The following is a 19,504-nucleotide window of genomic DNA, read 5'->3' as shown; positions in this document are numbered from 1 at the left end:
AGGGTTAATTGATGCCCTAAGCTTAGACAGGCCATCAATGTGTGATTGGTGGGGTAACATTCCACCAGTGGAGTACTTAATAGCCTTTCCATAACGACTGGCAGTGAAACAGAAAATTCTGGGACCCCTCAATTGTGTTTCTTTCACAAATTTTTTCCTACCATCTATTTATTTACAGATAATAAAGAGTTATTCTAATTTTTTTGATACTGATGACTTATCCGTTGGATAGGTCATCCATATCAGATTGGTGGGGGTCTGACACCCCCACTGTTCAGCAGGTAACAGCAGCTGTGGACAGAGCTGGAAGCAGAAGGCTCCATCTCCAACTATACGGGGAGACACAGGACCCATGTTCCTTTGATCTGTGTGGGATCAAGCAGTTGGACTCCCACCAATGAGATACTTACCCCGTAACCTTTGGAAAAGTTTAGATCTTGGCACAAAATACTTTGACCATTTCAGCCCGAGAGGTTACTTGTTTTTTGAGTTTTCATTGTTCACTCCGTCTTTCTAAGGCCATAACCTATTTATTTTTTCGTTCACACGTACGAGGTGTCATGCTTTGGTGTGGGAGGGAAACCCACCCCAAAACGTAGGAGGGAAAGGGGTGAGAGGAAAAGGCCTGGAAACTAGGGAAAGGAGCAGGTCATCTCCTAGAGAAATACTAATCCAAGTCCTGACTGACTGCAAGTATGAACTGACCCCAGAGGTAGGTGAATTCATACACAGGAATCTAAAGTCCTAACTCACCCTGTAGGACCCTGGTACTAATGTCAGGACAAGAGACAACCTGTTCCTCCACAGGTTAGGACGAACAGGAGTCTCCCTCAGGCCTAAACACAAATGGCAGGGAAAAGACCAACACAAGAAAACCCCAACAATAAAACAGGGGAAGGAGACACTTAACTTTAAATGGCTATGGAAGCACAGGAACTCCGCCGAGATCCAAATACCAGCAATCCACAACATGACTGAAACTATAAACTGCACAGCGTGGTGGGAGAAGCCACATAAGCAACACCTGAGGCAAGGGGTGTGGCCATTACTAGAAACAACACAGACGCGAATTGATCCATAAGGAACCTGTCAGATCAAACCACGTGTTGCCAGTCTCACTGATCTCCTGGCACCTGTCACGGGAACGTCCGTGACACGAGGGCTTGTTTTTGCGGGACAAGTTGCACTTTCTAATTCCACCATTTAATATTGCATACGATGTAGTGGGGAGCTGGAAATATAAACCAAAAGAGGGGTAAAATTGGAAGAAGAAAACGCAATTCCTCAACAGTTTTAGGGGTTTTGGTTTTTATGACGTTCCCCATGAGGTAAAACTGACCTTTTACTTTAATTTTACAGGTTAGTACGATTATAGCGATACTGTTTTTCTTGTGTTTTACTACTGAAAAAAAAATAAAAATAAAAAAAATAAAAATATTTTTTCTTTTCGTTGCCATATTCTGACCCCTATAACTTCTTTGTAATTATGTGTACGGAACTGTGTGAGCACTCATTTTTTGTGTAGTGATCTGTACTTTTTATTGATACCATTTTGGGGTGTGTATCATGTTTTGATCACATTTTGATTATTTTTTTCCATTTTGCCGTTTGCCGTATGAGATAAATATTTTAATAGTATGGGCGTTTTTGCATGCAGCGATGCCCATGATGTGTATTTTTTTATGTTTATGCATTTTCATTTTGGGGAAAGGGGGGTTATTTGAACTAAAAGGAACTTTTGTCACTCAGGAGGACAGAGGCTGCCGCACACACTCCAGCTCCCTCGATTCCAGCTTGCGCGCTTCCAGATTTCTGCGCATTCATGTGCCAAGGTCATGTTTAACCATGGCATCTGAATGGTTAACAGTCTGCGATCGGCATGACATTATGTCCAGGTGTCTGGGGGGGCAGGCACTCTGTGGCTATGGCGCCCGCTGTGCTTACATGTACGGCACTGGCCATGAAGGGTTTAATGGAACCACACTTTGTTGTAAAGTATACATACAGTAGGCTTGCCTATCCTAAAATGATTTTTGCAGCATACCATAAGTGAAGCCTGATGAAGCGGATTCCATCCTGAACAAGAATGTGGCCCATTAACATTTGCTTTGTATTTCAGCAGCAGCTTGACAACAGCTTCACAGCCACTCTCCACAGCTTGGGAAAAGAAAAAGGAAACCATTAATACAATAGTAGATTATGAACAGAATAATACAACAAAAAATTACCTTATCAGTACTGGCTTTGTGAATTAGGCCCTCTATAATTAATAAACCCACATCAAAACAATAATCATGATGGAAATGAACATGCAGTTAATGTGAAATAAATTTCCTATGAAAAATATTCTACAGTTTTCAAACCAGCTCCTGGATCTGAATACTTTTGTAATTGCATGTAATTAAACATTTTGCATAGCCAATGAACTATTCAATAAAATGTATCTGTATAGTGCCACCTGCTGTTTGTTTGTTTTTTCTTATTTCTTTGTCCTGCTCACTGAGACGGTCGCACATGCTCAGTTTCATCCTTCAACTGCCTCCTGAGCTGTGATAGGCAGAACATAGACACGCCCCCTGAGCTGCAGCAGAAAAGACACTACCTTGAGCTGTCAGTTTGATATAAATCTAGCAGAGAAATGAATGAGGAGATCTCTGGATCCATGTAAGGTACAGGGCTGGTTCTAGCTTTGTTAAAAGGAGATTTTTACATTAATCATGGGATAATCCCTTTAAATAAGAACAAATGGAATGAAGACCATTTCACTAACCCCATATGCAGGACAAAAAAAGTCCAAGCCAAGATTCCAAATGGCATCCGAGAAATTACAATAAATGTTTTTCTGGATAAATCTGGCTCAGATTGGGCCCTCTTAAAGTGGCTCTCCTCTTTCCAAGCTTCATTCCCCTCAGTGTGGCAGTTACCGGAGAACATTTTTCCCTCCGCTGGGTTAGTAGTCTGTGCTTTATAATCATCCTACCCTTGATGTAACAGAAATTAGCTCTCCTGACTTCCTGTGATAGACATGTGTTTATATATAGCAGCCAATCTGAGGAGGCCGAGCTGTAGGGGGAGGGAACCAGCAGCAGCCTAACCCAACGATGAAACAGGAGGTGTGTCCAGGACTACCGCAGACTCCCAGAAGGCACAGTAGCTAAACTGTAGTCACAGATACAAAAAAGAAAAAAAAAAGCAGAGGAATGTAAATAGCAAGTAATTCAAGTTTCATACTTGTAATGAAGAACCACTGAAAACTATATTTTTTTTAGGGATCGACCGATTATCGGATTTACCGATATTATCGGCCGATATTCAGGATTTTGAACGTTATCGGTATCGGCATTTATTTTGCCGATATTCCGATAACGTCCTGGGAATACAGATCGCGCTGCTGACAGCGCTCTCCGTGTTCCCTCAGCAGCAGCATAGGGGAGAAGGAGCAGTGTCTCCTCCCCCTGTGCTGCTGCTGCCGCTCCAGCCAATGGGAGGACAGGGGACAAGAGGAGGGGAGGAGCTATGGCCACTGCGCCACCAATGAAGCTTAATCTGTCATTTATTCATATACAGGAGGCGGGAGCTGCAGTATCACATAGCCGGCTCCCGGCCTCTATGAGCGGTAGCTGCGATCTGCAGTAGTTAACTCCTCAGGTGCCGCGGATCGCAGCTACTTGTCATAGAGGTCGGGAGCCGGCTATGTGATCCTGCAGCCAGCTCCCGCCTCCTGTATATGAATAAATGTGGGATTAAGCTTCATTGGTGGCGCAGTGCGCCCCCCCTCCCCCCCCAGTATTAAGCATTGGTGGCGCAGTGCGCCTCCCCTCCCCCCCAGTATTAAGCAGTGGTGCGCCCCCCCCTACCCCAGTCGCAGTGCGCCCCCCCCCCCCCAATATTAGGCATTGGTGGCGCAGTGCGCCCCCCCCCTACCCCAGTCGCAGTGCGCCCCCCACAGGATTCCCTCTCCCCTGCTCCTCCGATCGGAGCCCCAGCAGTGTAATGCTGGGGCTCCGATCGGTTACCATGGCAGCCAGGACGCTATTGAAGCCCTGGCTGTCATGGTAAGCTCCATGCTGCTGTGTGCACAAAGCACACAGCAGCAGGGCCAGTGTGAGCTCCTATTCACCCTGATAGATCTCTATCAGGGTGAATAGGACAAGGGTTCTAGTCCCTAAGGGGGCTAAAAGTTAGTTTAAAAAAAAAAAAAGTAATAAAAATAAAAACACCAAAATATTAAATATAAATGAAAAAGAAAGATTTACAAAAAATAAAAATACACATTAACAATAAACATTAATTTTCAGCAGATTTGTGGGAATTTTAATTTTTTTTTCAAAAATGAAAATTCCCAGAATATCGGTATAAATTATCGGCTATCGGCCTGAAAGTTCACAAATTATCGGTATCGGTATCGGCCCTAAAAAATCAATATCGGTCGATCCCTAATTTTTTTGTTAGGCCTCATGCACACGATCGTATGTATTTTGCGAAACGGAACAGCTGACCCCTTAAAGAACAGTACTATCCTTGGCCGTAATGCGGACAATAATAGGACATGCTCTATTTTTTGCGGAACGGAAATACGGACATACAGAAACTGAATGTACATGGAGTAACTTCCATTTTTTTTGCCGACCCATTGAAATGAATGGTTCCGTATACGGTCCGCAAAAAAAAAAAATCAAAAAAATGGAACGGACACGAAAATAAAATACGTTCACGTGCATGAGGCCTTAGGCTGCATTTTCATAAGTTACATCATTATTTACAGCAAAAATATTTGACGATTGCCTTGTTAAGTGGACTGATGTATCAAAAACCTACAAAACAATTTGGACTTAAAGGCTATGTAAACATTTGGGGGCAATTTATTTTTAATTATAATTACATTGTACTCATTTTGAGCTAAAAATCATTGTTTAAAGTGGTCTTTATTCCAAACATGGAATCCTTTTTTGTGTACATAGCTGAGATGCTGTACTAGCAGCCTGTGGATTTTTTTTGTCTTTTCCGTCAGTTGGGGAGCTGACGGGCTCCTTATCTCTGCTCTCTAACATTATAAATAGGGATGAGCAAATCGACTTTGGATGAAACATCCGAAATCGATTCACATAAAACTTTGTTTCAATACTCTCCGTACAGTATTAGAATGTATTGGCTCCTATGAGCCGAAGTTATTACGCAATAACTTCATAAATTGATTTCTACTGTAAAAAACTATTTCCCAAACTCTGTTTCAGTTCCAAGTAAGTAATAACTTTGGCTCATAGGAGCCAATACATTCTAATACTGTATAGAGCGCTCGCTCCATACAGTATTGAAGCAAAGTTTTAAGCGAATCGACTTCGGATGTTTCATCCAAAGTCAATTCGCTCATCCCTAATTATAAACACTGATTAAAGCTCAATCCTTATCTTACTGATAAGAATGTGGCTTAAAGAGGTTATCCAACCCCTATAATGCCCAGGCCCTGGTTAAGCCTGGTTACCCAACTCCCCGACACTCTCGTCGCTTCTCATGCCCGCCGCTGCATCTCCCTATCGCACAGATCAAAAATAACCAGCTACAGGGGCAGCCAATAGCAGTGTTTATGACATCTTTGTAATTTACAGATAAGAGTTATTAGATGACAGCACAAAGTGAAAGTGAAAGTACCAGTCACAGTTAGAAACAGTTAAAGCTACTTTCACATTAGCGGCATGGACCTCCGGCAGGCTGTTCCGTCGGGTGAACAGCCTGTCGGATCCGTCCTGCCGCTAGTGACCGTGTGCCTCCGGACTGCCGCTCCATCCCCATTGACTATAATGGGGGCGGGGCGGAGTTCCAGCGAGGCACAACAGCGCACGGCGAGAGGCTGCCGGAATAAAACTACGACATGTCCAACATTTATTCCGGCAGCCTCTCGCCGTGCGCTGTTGTGCCTCGCTGGAACTCCGCCCCGCCCCCATTATAGTCAATGGGGACGGAGCGGCAGTCCGGAGGCACATGGTTACTAGCGGCAGGACGGATCCGACAGGCTGTTCACCCAACGGAACAGCCTGCCGGAGGTCCGTGCCTCTAGTGTGAAAGCAGCCTAACCCATTGTGACAGAATGGCTCAATATTTTTAATAAAGACCAATTGAAAAAAAAAGATCTTTAGCCAAAAATGAGAAAAATGCAGTCATTAAACAAAAATGCCTCTGAAGGTGTACATAGCCTTTAAAGCACCAAAGCAGGAGGAAATTAAAGATATTTACATTTTCAATGGCAGCGTTCTATTTTCCATGTTCCATTTTGGTCTCCTGATAAAATGGAAAATTTTCTGAGGCAAACGGCCTGAACTGGTAATACATGACAACAATAGCGCACATTATTAACACATAACCAAGGTAAAGTAGGCCATTTATTAAGAGGTTTTGCTAGCTTTTAAACCTGTGTCACAGCAGGGAGACTCGTCCTAACAGCGACAATAAATATATCGGAGGGGGGCCATTTGCTACATGCTGAATGGACGCAGCAGGCAGGCTACTGGGTAAATAAAGAGCAGTTGACAAAAGAGGCAATGCAAAGAAGTATCAGGTCCCCTGGCCAGAGACAATGTAACATTTCTTATGTGAGAGCCACAATGACATAGACTATTTAGGTTTTTCTATTTTACCTCAAGTTTATTAGCAAAATGAAAACGCTTCAAGCTCTAAAAGGGAATTTCCTTGAATGATGGCCTAGCCTTAGGATAGATCATCAATATCATGTCGACAGGGGTCCGACTCCTGGCACCCCCACCAAACTTTCCACAAACTCCAGCCACAGAACTACACAGCTCGGTCCATTCAAGTGGGAGCATCGATGTAGTAACCAGGGACAGCCACTACACAGTGGACGGCGCTGTGTAGTCTTGGTGCTAGAGTTTTTGAAAACAGCTGATTGCCAGGAGTTCCGGGAGCAGGACCTGATACTGATGATCTGGATAGGTAATCCATAAGTAAGTCCTGGAACACCTCTTTAAAGTTACCCTAGCCAAAAGAAAATCAGTTGATGGTGCTTCTGAATGCATATGTGCAGAGACTTCAACAGTAACCTCAGTCATCACCTTCTTAGCTACGGTACTTTTCAACACAAGGCAATGTTACATCCCGTGGGCCACAATAGCTCTTTTGAAAGCAATATATCTCTCACTTAGCCAAGCACGTACTCAAAAAGCTGGCAGCATAGGGAAGATTCCTTTCCCAGTTGGGTGTGTCCTATCTGCTGCAGCTCTCTCTCTCTGTAAGGCCTCTTTCACACGGGCATCATGTTTTTTGCCCGATTAAGATGCGGGTGCGTTGCTGGAAAATGCGTGATTTTTCAGCGCAAGTGCAAAACATTGTAATGCGTTTTGCACGCGCGTGAGAAAATCGGCATGTTTGGTACTTGGGGAGATTGTATTATTCATCCTTATAACATGGTGATAAGGGAAAATAATAGCATTCTTAATACAGAATGTATAGTACAGTCCTGATCAAAGGTTTAAGACCACTTGAAAAATTGCAAAAAATCATATTTAGCATGGCTGGATCTTAACAAGGTTCCAAGTAGAGCTTCAACATGCAACAAGAAGAAATGGGAGTGAGACAAAACAGCTGTTTGAGAAGGCAGTGGCGCCGTGGCCTTCTCACGGGTTAGCCTAGGCCAGTGACGACACGTTCATTAGTCATGTGGCCTAGACGCAATTCAATTCAAGTCAATGGGTCTGAGCGTGATACCAAGCACAGCCGCTATACAATGTACGGTGCTCAAAGGAGCGTCAGTGCCTCTTCAAAACAGCTGATCAGCGGGGTCCTGGGTGCCGGACCCCCACCGATCAGATACTGATGATCTATCCTGAGGATAAGTCATCAGTATTAAAATCTTGGAATACACCTTTAATTTTCAATGGCACGTACTGTCACAAATTCTAAAAAAAAAACTAAAAAAATTTCTATGAATATTGAATTTAAAAAAATATTTTTGATGGAAATATAAAGAAATGAAAACATCCATGTACTATAAAAATCCTGCAATATATAATAAATTACACCTACCAAGTAAGCCTAACAATTTGGAATAAATAACCCATAATGACACTCAATTCTTCATCGCTCTTAGGCACAGCAGTGCTATAAAATCCTGTGCATGTTACTCTGCCAGCCCTCAGCGGTCAATCAATTTCTCCTTAACCAAATGCAAACAAACTTATTAGGAAACACAATGATTCCCATTACCAGGGCTCAATTTTATTTACATTAATTTCCATTACATTTCCATTGATTTTATATCTCATCCCTCTTATGAGACTTATCATGCCCACACCGCAGTCATGTCCGCTGCCATCACTCACTTGTACAGGAAAGCTCTGCCATTAGCCTGCAGATAAGAGGCCTCCCCCTGCAGTACATGCCTCCAAACCCACTGTAAAGCTGCAAGGCTTGTAAAATAAGTAGACTGATAGAAGTAAGCAGAGCGTTCATGGCTTTTAAACAAATGCAAACTATTTATTAATAAACATCCATCAAAAACCCCGAGAAGCTGTAAAGAGGTATGAAGGGAACGTAAAAAACTCATTTAACAGGAGAAGTAAACACGGAAAATAATTACATTTATATTATGTTGGCAAATCGAAGAGAGGCCTCGTGATGGCTTCTGAGAAGTGGAAATATATTGGAGTTGTGCTTGACGAGATTTGCCGCGGGAAAGCAGCTGGAACAGTTGATCAAAGGCTCAAAGAAAAATGCATTCCTTACACAATACTAATAGAAGTAATAGTAATGATAAGAGTCATCAGGTCATTTTTGCCTCCTGGCAACCATACGAACAGGGTTTCTCCTGAACGTCCTGTCTGGCTGTTCAGGTTTCAACTCCATGATGGGTATTTGCTTCCGGTGTAATCACCACGTACATCAAGCAGTTTTTGTTTAGGTGCTTGACCTGCCACGTTACTCAAATGTGCCAAATTTTGAAAATGTGCCTAACATTTCCTAACCTCAAAAACTTTTGGCTAGCCCACATTATATTACACCATGCACTGTACAAGAGTTTTCTGTAGTATGTGTAGTACAGTATTACATAGTAATATAGGGGGTCATTCATTAAGATCAGCGTTTTAGACTCCAGTCTTAATAACCCCTATATCTGGCGGTGGATCCGCCTAAATTATGAAGAATAACTTCGGCGCATCAAACGCCAGTCTAACTGCAAGCCAACTTCCTTGTTGTCTTACAGTTAGACTATTTTCTACGCCTAAAACAGGCCCTTTTTTTAGACCTGGTGTGAGCTGGGAAAAGTCACAGATTGTGTCGCTGCAATCTGCACTAAAATACACCTAATATAGATGTATTTCAGGATAATAAATGACCCCCGTAGTTTGCAAGGCTGAAAAGACAACCTATGCCCATCCAGTTCAGCCTGTAACGCTGGGTTCAGACCTGAGCGTTCGGGATGTCGCGCTCTGTATGCGCGATTGTACGGACGTTTGCAGTCGCGCATACAGAGACAAGCGAACGCCCATTGTCGCGCGTTCCCGGAAGTCTATGTACGGGAACGCGCGACAAGACGCCCCAAAGAAGCTCATGTACTTCTTGGGGCGTCTGGCGTTTTACAGCGCGATCGTACACGCTGTAAAACGCTCAGGTGAGAACCATTCCCATAGGGAATCGTTTGTTCTTGCCTGTTGAGCGTTTTATAGCGCGTAGGAACGCGCTGTAAAACACTCAGGTCTGAACCCAGCCTTATCCTGCAAAGTTGATCCAGAGAAAGGCAGATTTTTTTGCAGATCACACGTGGACCCATTCTTCATTTCTACTGGGCCACAAAAATCCAGACGGCACGCGGATCATCTGTGCGGTTGTGCTGCAAGTTATATAACATGTCCAATTCTTGTCCATTTTGAGGACAAGAATAGGCAATTTGACAATGGGGCCGGAAAGTGTGAGATGCACATGTCCGGTATCCACATTTTCCAGATCTGTGGTTTGCATACCACAAAACAGATACAGCCGCGTGAATGTAGCGCAACTCCCTGGACCCGTGAGAATTCTATTAACTATAACCTGTAATAATAGGAAGCCTGCTCCTTTGGCAAGGTCTATAGACATACCTGGACCAGTTTGATCAGCAGGAGCGTCACAAAGCCCTTCCGAATAAACTTCTGAACAGAGTAGTTGTCACGGATGGTGTAACAGAAAACAAGAAGTTACAAATAAGGATCCGACTGGCTTGATCCGAAACTAAGGAACAAAAGGGTAACCCCTATTTAAGCCCCGAAACTCTCCCTGTCTTCTCAGCCCATGCAAAGATCTCTATGATAGAAAATTGCATGCCCTCGTGCCTCGACTGTATGACACCTGAACACCCTATAATAGTGAGGGGACACAACCACCGGCTCCCTACACTTAATACGGAGGGAGTCAGGGTCACCTAGGATCAAGCAAACAGGAAAACACAAATGAATGAACAGACTTATCTGTAGAAGCATTAGTTGTAGCATCCAGCATGTACACACTACAGGAAGTTGTATAAACCGCAAAGTGATGCAGTATGGGAGGGGATTTAAAGGAATGCAATCAGTGCAACTAGATGACAGCTGAGAGATGGAAACGAGATGACAAAACGAAAGCAAAACAAAAGAACCTCAAGCAGGAGGTTCTGAAGAACGTCTGTCAGAGCTTCTCAGATGTCTGGCGGTGACAGTAGTGTGGTTAGGGTAACAACAAAAACTCCCTTTACCAATTTTCCCAAAGGGCGAGCAAAACAAAGTACAACAGCACAAAGACTACAGCGGTATTTGTCCGGCCACCACTCGGCATATTTGCCGTGCTGCGTCTGGATCTCCACCGGTCCCCATTATAGTGAATGGGGCCGGACGGGTGCACATGGTTGTTAAGGATCCGGCAGGGGAACGAGTAACGCCAGTGTGAAACAGGCCTTACAAACTAGCTTACTACGCTGCGCCAAACCACTTCTTTAAATATGGCCCGGCTGGCGATTAAAATGCATTTTCTGAGAACAGAGGACATCATCGGGGACATGTCAAGCAGAGTGGTCAGCTACTATGGGAAGTTTGGGGGAGCTATTTCCAGGTGGCAGGTTCTCTTTAAGACGACAAAACAACATTTAGTAAAATTCTGCCTATGTTTGCTGGGAGAAAATAAAATAAAACTATGTATTACGCTTTCAGGAATAGTTCTCAAAGTTGATGAAGTGATGGAGACCGCTGTGAAGATTACTGGGGACTTAGGCTGAGGAACAATAACATTTATTTATACGGTTATAAACACAATGCGTTTAATTTAAAATTCTATAAAACACATTATATTTCAGGACTCATTGCCTTTTCAGCAGATAATCAGAATTCAGGGATTTGAAAAGATTGTATAATCCAGAACTCAGCCGTCTAATAGCTCTGCATTCACGTTTATCAGAATGAAGACGCATCGTGTCGCCAGGTTGGTCACACAACGCAGACCCTGGCACCTAAACCAGTTTAATATCGTGACTCCCAAGTAACCTGGTTTGGGAAACAAACGTCTGGATCCTGGACACGGAACACTTTGTATTAAAATCGGTATTCTGAATGTAGCAAGTTATCCTGTGTCCTGCGTATAAGGGGTAAGTATTAGGCCCCTTGCAGACGAGCTGAGCGGATTAGGTCCGGATGGGTTCAGTGAAAAGTGCACGATTTCGCAAGCAAGTTAATTCAGTTTAGTATGCGATCGCGTTCAGTTTTTATTGCGCAGGTGCAATGAGATTTAATGCGTTTTTCACGCCCGGGATAAAAATAAAACTGAGGGTATACAAACAACATCTCTTAGCAACCATCTGTGACAAACGCATCGCATCCCCACTTGCTTGCGGATGCGATGCGATTTTCCAGCAGCCCCATTCACTTCTATGGGGCCAGCATTGCGTGAAAAAAGCTGAATATAGAACATGCTGCGATTTTCACGCAACACAGAACCGATGCGTGAAAACCAACGCTCATGTAGTGAAATGAAGGAGTCCGGATTCAGTGCGTGCGCAATGCGTTCACATCACGCATTGCACCCGCGCGGTGTGAAAGGGGACTTAGATCGGTGGGACCCCACACTGATCACAAGAAAGGGGGTCCTGTACTCAGTGGTCACCTCTGCAATGAATGCATAGGCAGGTTAAGCAAGCGCGTTGTCTCTCCAATCATATCTATGGGAGTTCCGGAGATAGCAGAGCACGGTACTCGCCTATTTCCATAGAGATGAACGCAGGAACAGTGCACTTGCTCATGAAAATGCATTCTTTTCCGGAGGGTGTCGTGGTTTACGGGGTCCCCGTTCTGGTGATCAGTGTGGGCCTCAGTGGTGATCCGCAAAACATGGATGCTGCCTGTGTGCGTTCCGCAATTTCCAGAATGGAAAGGGTCGCCCATAATAGAAATGCCTATTCTTGTGCGCAAAGCAGACAAGAATAGGACATGTTCTTTTTTTTATGCGGCCCCACTGAACAAAGCAACAGAGTGCTGTCCGATCTTTTGCGGCCCCATTGAAGCGAATGTGCCGGCATCCGATGCAGGACTAAATAACGTTCGTGTGCATGAGCCCTAAGTCCGATTTCCCTAAAGGCATATAGGAATATGGGTTTTCTGCACTAGACAACCCCTTCAAGTAGCAGCAATGTCAATTTCTGGCATGTATTTAGGAAAATTGGAAATGCCCTTGTCCCATCTTACAAGAAAACCACGTATGGGTTACTGCTGAGCCTGTTACTATGGCAACACCACCATGTTGGATGCTTGAACCGTTATGTGATTAAACAATACAATATATTTGCTACCTGATTATATCTTCTGCACGTGCAATACTACGACACTATGTGACACAGAGACGGCAGAGAGAGAGAAAAAAAGGGTGAAATGCGATTGCAGAACCGTAGGGGAAACGTCCTGTGTGGTCGGGCCGTGTGCACAGCTGTATACTGTACTGGTGATGTCACAAGTAGTCTGAGGCCTACCCATGCCGCAGAGCAGGCTCCTGGGATAAATAGAGGCATCCAGTGGGTATTCTTCCTTTTTTATTTTGTAGCACCTAACCTTATAAGGCTACTTTCACACTGGTGTTTTGAATTCCGTTTGTGAGATCCGTTTCAGGGATCTCACCAACGGATCAGTTCAGCCCCAATGCATTCTGAATGGATGTGAATCCGTTCAGAATGCATCAGTTTGGCTCCGTTCCGCCTCCATTCCGCTCTGGATGCGGACACCGAAACGCTGCTGGCAGCGTTTTGGTGTCCGCCTGGCGATGTGGAGCCAAACGGATCTGTCCTGACTTACAATGTAAGTCAATGGGGACGGATCCGTTTTCACTGACACAATATGGTGCAGTTGAAAACGGATCCGTCCCCCATTGACTTTCAATGTAAGTCAGGACAGATTTTTAAAAGAATAATGCAAACGGATCCGTTCTGAATGGATACAAGCGTTTGCATTATAGGTGCGGATCCGTCTGTGCCTAACCTAATCTACTTTCACACTGGTATTTTGGTTTCCGTTTGTGAGATCCGTTCAGGGCTCTAATAAGCGGTTCAAAACGGATCAGTTTGCATTCTAATGCATTCTGAATAGAAAAGGATACGCTTTATTTGGGAGTCCGGTCTGGGATCTTGAATAATGTTGGGGTCTGGTCTGAATTAAAGGGGTCATCCCAGCTGAGACATCGATTGGTGTGATATCGCTAGGATCCACCAGAGGCGGGATCCGCACCCATCTCCAGAATGCGAACCTCGAAGTGAGTGGAGATCAGCTGTTCATGCGCAGCCGCCCACTTCATTTCTATGGGACTGCTGAAAATAGCCGTGCCCTGGTTCTGCTATGTCCAGAAGTCCTATAGAAGTGAATGGAGTGGTGGTCGTGCTTACGCGATGCGCTCTACATTCGTTTCTAAAGGAATTCCGAAAATAAACGAGAAGCACGATTAATGAAACTCCCATAGAAATGAAAGTAGAGCACATTGTGCATGGGCGGCGTGCTCTCCACTGCATTCAGGGGTCCGGTTTTGGAGATAGGTGCAGGTCCCAGAGGTAGGACCTGCACCCGACATTGGTGGCATATCCTAGCCCTACACTGCCAACGTTTCAGATGAGACAACTCTTAATTATGGGATGTGACCTAGGGTTTGAATTTTTTTTTTTTTTTAGGAGTCTGAATACATTTTAGGGTATGATGAAAAGGGTCTAAATTCATTTGGGGGGTTCTGACAGCAAACCCCCCTCCCAGACAAAAATGCACTATGGTGCCCCCACCCGAATTGTTGCCAAGGGGCCTCTACTACAGCCCTGGAGATGGTTTACACAGTGCCACCATCTCCTGTGGTGCTGATAAAAGATCAAGCATGTTCCTCCAGTTATTTTGCAGAAACATAAGGTGAGGTACAAGAGGAGAGGGTTGGTTGACTACAAAACATGGGTCAATGCATTGTTCGCGATAGCAAAGCACAAGCTACTTGTGTTCATTCCACTGGAGCTCATCAGTCAGAGGACCTTCTGAATCCGAATGGGAACTGCTAAATGTCATTCCAAGCTTCAGCCTCAGGACAAGTCATTTTAGCTCCTTAATTAACAATTAGATCCTTTTCAGGATTCGCAAACTGCATAAAACTAAAAAAAACTAAAAAAATGACGTACATAAAGCTTTACAATAACCTATATAACTTGCAAATGCATACGATCTCTAGGTTACTGTGCCTCAGAGCCTATACAAGGTACATCCAGCATTTCATCATTGCAAACGGTGAGAGGTGTTGGAGGAGGAGGTGGGAGAGGTGTACGCAGCTCCATACGTGATCAATGCATTTCATACACAACTCATTGATTTCATCAGATCTACGTGCGGATGGGTTTATTCATTAGGAGACGCGCACCGAGGCTGAACACAAATAAGTCATTGTTGCGCTGAACTTGCTGGTTCACGCGTCTTGACTAGTGATGAAACATTAGCATTTCGAGAAGGCACCTGACGCTTAGCTACAGTGCCCCCTGGTGGTGCCGAGACAAAAACGCAACCTATCGGAAATAGGGAATGATAGCTGCAATAACATAATTGATATAAGCGGTTTTGCCGGTCTAGAGTGATTAGATGAATAAACAGGGAACGGCGGCGCGCAGCGTTAACACAGTCATACGGGGCCGGCTGCTTTGGTATGGGCAAGAGGAAAGAAGAAATGGAAGGCGGAAAGAAATGTCAAAATGCAAAAATCCATTAGCAAATGTGAACATGGCGAATGCAAAAATGAAATGAAATTAGGCTCTATTTACATTTCCCCACCAATTCATAAATTATTCTCCCCTTTGAAGCGCTCAGTTTTGGATCATTTGATTATAAAATGGTGTATTTTTTATTTCTTTTTTTCATTTCATTCTCTCTCCAGAGCGGCTCAGGATCTAGGTTACAGTGACACCGAGTGGCGGTTCTGCTTTAGTGTAAAGTCAGGACGCCAGTAAAACATAGCACAAGTGGCCATTTTCTGCGAGCAATTACCGCAGCTCCCGCACTCATCGGTCGTCTCCCACACACTTAAAAGGACATTAAGACTTAATTCATACAACAATACCAATACAAACACAAAGCATTGCATGGCTTCAGCGGATCGCTGCCGCACAGTCCATGGATTCTTTCCAAGAAATATAAGAGCTTCGCAAATAAAAGCAAGCCTTATATTTAGAGAGAGGCAAAACATTACATAGTCAGCCGTAACATTAAAGGGGTACACCAGGACTTTAAAGGGGCTGTCTGGTTTCCAATATTGCTGACCTATCCTCAGGATAGGTCATCAATATCAGATGGGCAGGGGTCCGACACCCGGCACCCCATCGATCAGTGCTGCCTTCTCTTCATTGTTCACCTGCTTGCCGTCCACATCGCAGCAGCGAGCAGTGTAATTACAGCTCCTCCGTCCCCATTACTTGAATGGGACGGAGCGTAACGACATCTGCTGCTTCCCATTCCCTGCTCGCCGCGGTGATGTCGGCGATGTGCAGATAAACAGTGACGAGAACGCATCTCTCGCAGGAGCGCCACCAACCGCTGGATGTTACATCTGCACAGTGACAAATGGGTTTTTGTTCAGTATAGATAAAGAAGGTGCTGTGTAAATAGTAATAGTGAGAATACATTAAATATGGTTTAAAATGAAGGCTCTGGGGAATATCCAAAATTCACCACCCAAAGAAAGTGATTGAGGAGGTTACCCCGAGGCTGCACCCAATCGTCTGTTACTTTATTTGTACTGTCTGTAATGTAACTTTAATCTAGGGATGGGTAATTATCCCCAAAAAAAAATAATATACACACACACACACCGGTATCTCTTGATTATTTCCATTTTATGGACGATTTTAAATCTCAATGATATTTCTCCTTTTTTATCTTTCTGTCGGGGGTGCACATATACATTAGAGGGAGGACTGGAGGGTATATACTTTATATAGAGTGAGGAGAGGAAGAAGAAAGGACTGCTCAGCCAACCACTGGTCTTAGTCAGTGATTGGCCGAGTGGCCCTTTCTTGGCACTTCCAGGGTGTAGGTCAGTGGGGCCCAAACCATCTTCAAAGTGTCAGGAGTATGGGATTGGTGGAGGCGAGTAATCTTTTTTTTTTTCTTAAATGTACTCGCCTCCATAAATTGTATGCCAACTGATGCCATTTGTAAGACTGATCAGGATCCTGATCAGTCTGAAAAATGCCTGCTCAATCAGAAAAATGCATTGAAATGCCGGATCCGTCTTTCCGGTGTCATCCGGAAAAACGGAGCCGGCGTTTATTTTTTTCACCTTTTTTTCGGTCTGCACATGCGCAGACAGGAAGGACGGATCCGGCACTAATACATTCCTATGTGAAAAAATGCAAGCAAGTGTTCAATTTTTTGGGCCGGAGATAAAACCGTAGCATGCTGCGGTTTTATCTCCGTCCTGATCAGTCAAAATGACTGAACTGAAGACATCCTGATGCATCCTGAACGGATTACTCTCCATTCAGAATGCATTAGGATAAAACTGATCAGCTCTTTTCCGGTATTGAGCCCCTGTGACGGAACTCAGTGCCGGAAAAGAAAAACACAAGTGTGAAAGTACCCTAAATGCAGTTCGTCCCCTCCCAACACTATGAAGTGAAGTGCTACATGAACAGTATGGCTGGCACTGACTCCAGGTCTCTAATTATCACCCCCATACCTCAATCGCTGCTGGAGTCCACGCTCAGAAGGTCCCCTCTGTTATGAACACATGCTCAGGAGACCTGTCAATGTATTCCAATGAGGCATTGGTTGAGTAACATGATATTAATTGGTAATCCAGTCTTGCCAGCCATACTATTATGTAGTACTACATGTCATAGTGCTTGGATGAGATGAACCACCTCCCGCTTGCCCATACATTCTATTAGGACAGACACTTTCAGCATCTATGACTGCCAGGCAACATGATGCCAGGACAAGCGCAGTATTGCAATAGGGAGGGCGCGTTGTCCAGGACAGATACCACATATATGATACATGGACCCGACCTCTTTTTGCGTGCAAGTCCGCACATTTTTCTGAACCAACAGAGACGTTTATATTTGCTCATGTTTTTTCTTTTGCATTTATTTATGTACCTTAAGATTTATCACTTGACCTATGGGGGTCGGTTCTAGCCCCAAGGAGTGGGTCAAACCCCAGAGGGTGCACACTCATTATATGTGTGTGTAAGGAACACTGTTGTATACTGTCACTCTTCTTGAAAAAGACTCATTGTAGTCTTAGTGAACAAATAAGGCTACTTTCACACCTGCGTTAGGTGCGGATCCGTCTGGTATCTGCACAGACGGATCCGCACCTATAAATGCAAACGCTTGTATCCGTTCAGAACGGATCCGTCTGCATAACTTAGTAAAAAAAAAAAAATCTAAGTCTAAGTGCAAGTCAAATAGATCCGTCCTGACTTACATTGAAAGTCAATGGGGGACGGACCCGTTTACAATTACACCATAATTTGTGTCAATGTAAACGGATCCGTCCCCATTGACTTACATTATAAGTCAGGACGGATCCGTTTGGCTCCGCACCACCGGGCGGACACCAAAACGCTGCTTGCAGCGTTTTGGTGTCCGCCTCCAGAGCGGAATGGAGGCAGAACGGAGCCAAACTGATGCATTCTGAGTGGATCCACATCCATTCAGAATGCATTGGGGCTAAACTGATCCGTTTGGGGCCGCTTGTGAGAGCCTTGAAACGGATCTCACAGGTGGACCCTGAAACGCCAGTGTGAAAGTAGCCTAAGGAATTGCATTAAAGACATTGAGTGCTGCAGTATTTCTCCCAAATCCATGATTATCAGGGGCCCGCTGGGCTAAGGCCTAACGCTGCTGGCACCGCCCCTAATGGACTGTCCAATTTGGACTGAATGGTAATGAATATGACCAATTCGATATGAATGGCCTAATTTTTATTTATTTTTTGCAATATATTTTACAAAAAAAATAAAAATAAACCCTGTAAAGTAACCTCTTAGCAACTCTGTAACTCTCTAATAAGGATCTGTCCTCAGCGTGCTCTGTACACTGAATACAGCCAAGACCTGATTCATAGGTCAGTGTTTGGTTAGTAATTTCCATCAGTGACTGTGAGCCTAAAGGAGGAGTGGGGCAAAAACACAGAACAAGTGCAGATCTTTCCATCATACCTTATCTACGATTTTGGCTAACTCATGGAAAGCACTGACCAAACACTGATTTGACAATGAGGCATCACTAAGATGCAGAGGAGACTTCTTAGCTGCCTCCAACCCCCTTTTCTGCATCTATAGCTTACTGTCAGTGCTAATCGCCATCAGCCCCACTTTTCGGTACTTTCCCTGCTTGTCCTGGTGGCTAGTTAGTAAGTGCAGGGAAGGTAGAAGAGAGTGGGACTGTCGGCGATTAGTGCTCACAGTCAATTATAGAGACAAAGGGACACAGCAAAAAAGGATAGAATGTAGGGGGTCAGCTGCATCTCACATAGCCGTATTCAGCGTACAGTACATGCTCAAGACGGATTCTTCTTCATCTAGAACGCTGCTAAGGGGACACTTTACAGGCAGTTTTTAATAAAAGTATGCAAAATTCACTAATAAATTATATTGCAAAAACACTTAAAATCCCTGTCCCTAAATATTTAAAAATTAAACAGTTACAAAATAATTGGATTATACAAAGAGTAACATTTCATTTTCTGAAACCAGAATATTTCTTCGAGTAAGAACTAAGCGGAGAGAATGGAGACTCAAGACAATGGAAAAGATGTCAAAACTGGTGCAAAGGAAAAGTAAAGTGGTTGTTTATGACAACCAATCACATTGCTGCTTTCATTTACTAAAGGGCCTCAATCTCATTAGATGTTCCATAAGCAAATCTCTTTGTAAGCTCCTTGTCTTAATGGGAGTCTTTTACCGCGAATTCACAAATTTAACTGTTCCTGGTGCCCTGCTGTTGACATGCACAGTATCCCAAACGTACCTTTATTACCCATTTTTTGATATT

General features: G+C 44.0%; 1 protein-coding gene across 2 annotated transcripts in view; it reads right to left on the bottom strand.

Annotated features, from left to right (window-relative positions):
• Nucleotides 1–19,504, bottom strand: part of LOC122935747 (ankyrin repeat and SOCS box protein 3-like) — a 140,637-nt gene that overhangs the window by 74,119 nt on the left and 47,014 nt on the right. For both annotated transcript variants that reach the window (XM_044291616.1, XM_044291615.1), the window contains exon 4: nt 2,045–2,157. In XM_044291616.1, coding sequence (XP_044147551.1) covers nt 2,045–2,157 — 113 coding nt within the window. The remainder of the gene's footprint in view (nt 1–2,044; nt 2,158–19,504) is intronic.

Source organism: Bufo gargarizans, chromosome 4, assembly GCF_014858855.1.
Source record: "Bufo gargarizans isolate SCDJY-AF-19 chromosome 4, ASM1485885v1, whole genome shotgun sequence".
Lineage (NCBI taxonomy): Eukaryota > Metazoa > Chordata > Amphibia > Anura > Bufonidae > Bufo > Bufo gargarizans.
The sequence above is the reverse complement of the archived record's forward strand: the minus strand, read 5'-3'. Positions and strand labels throughout refer to the sequence as shown.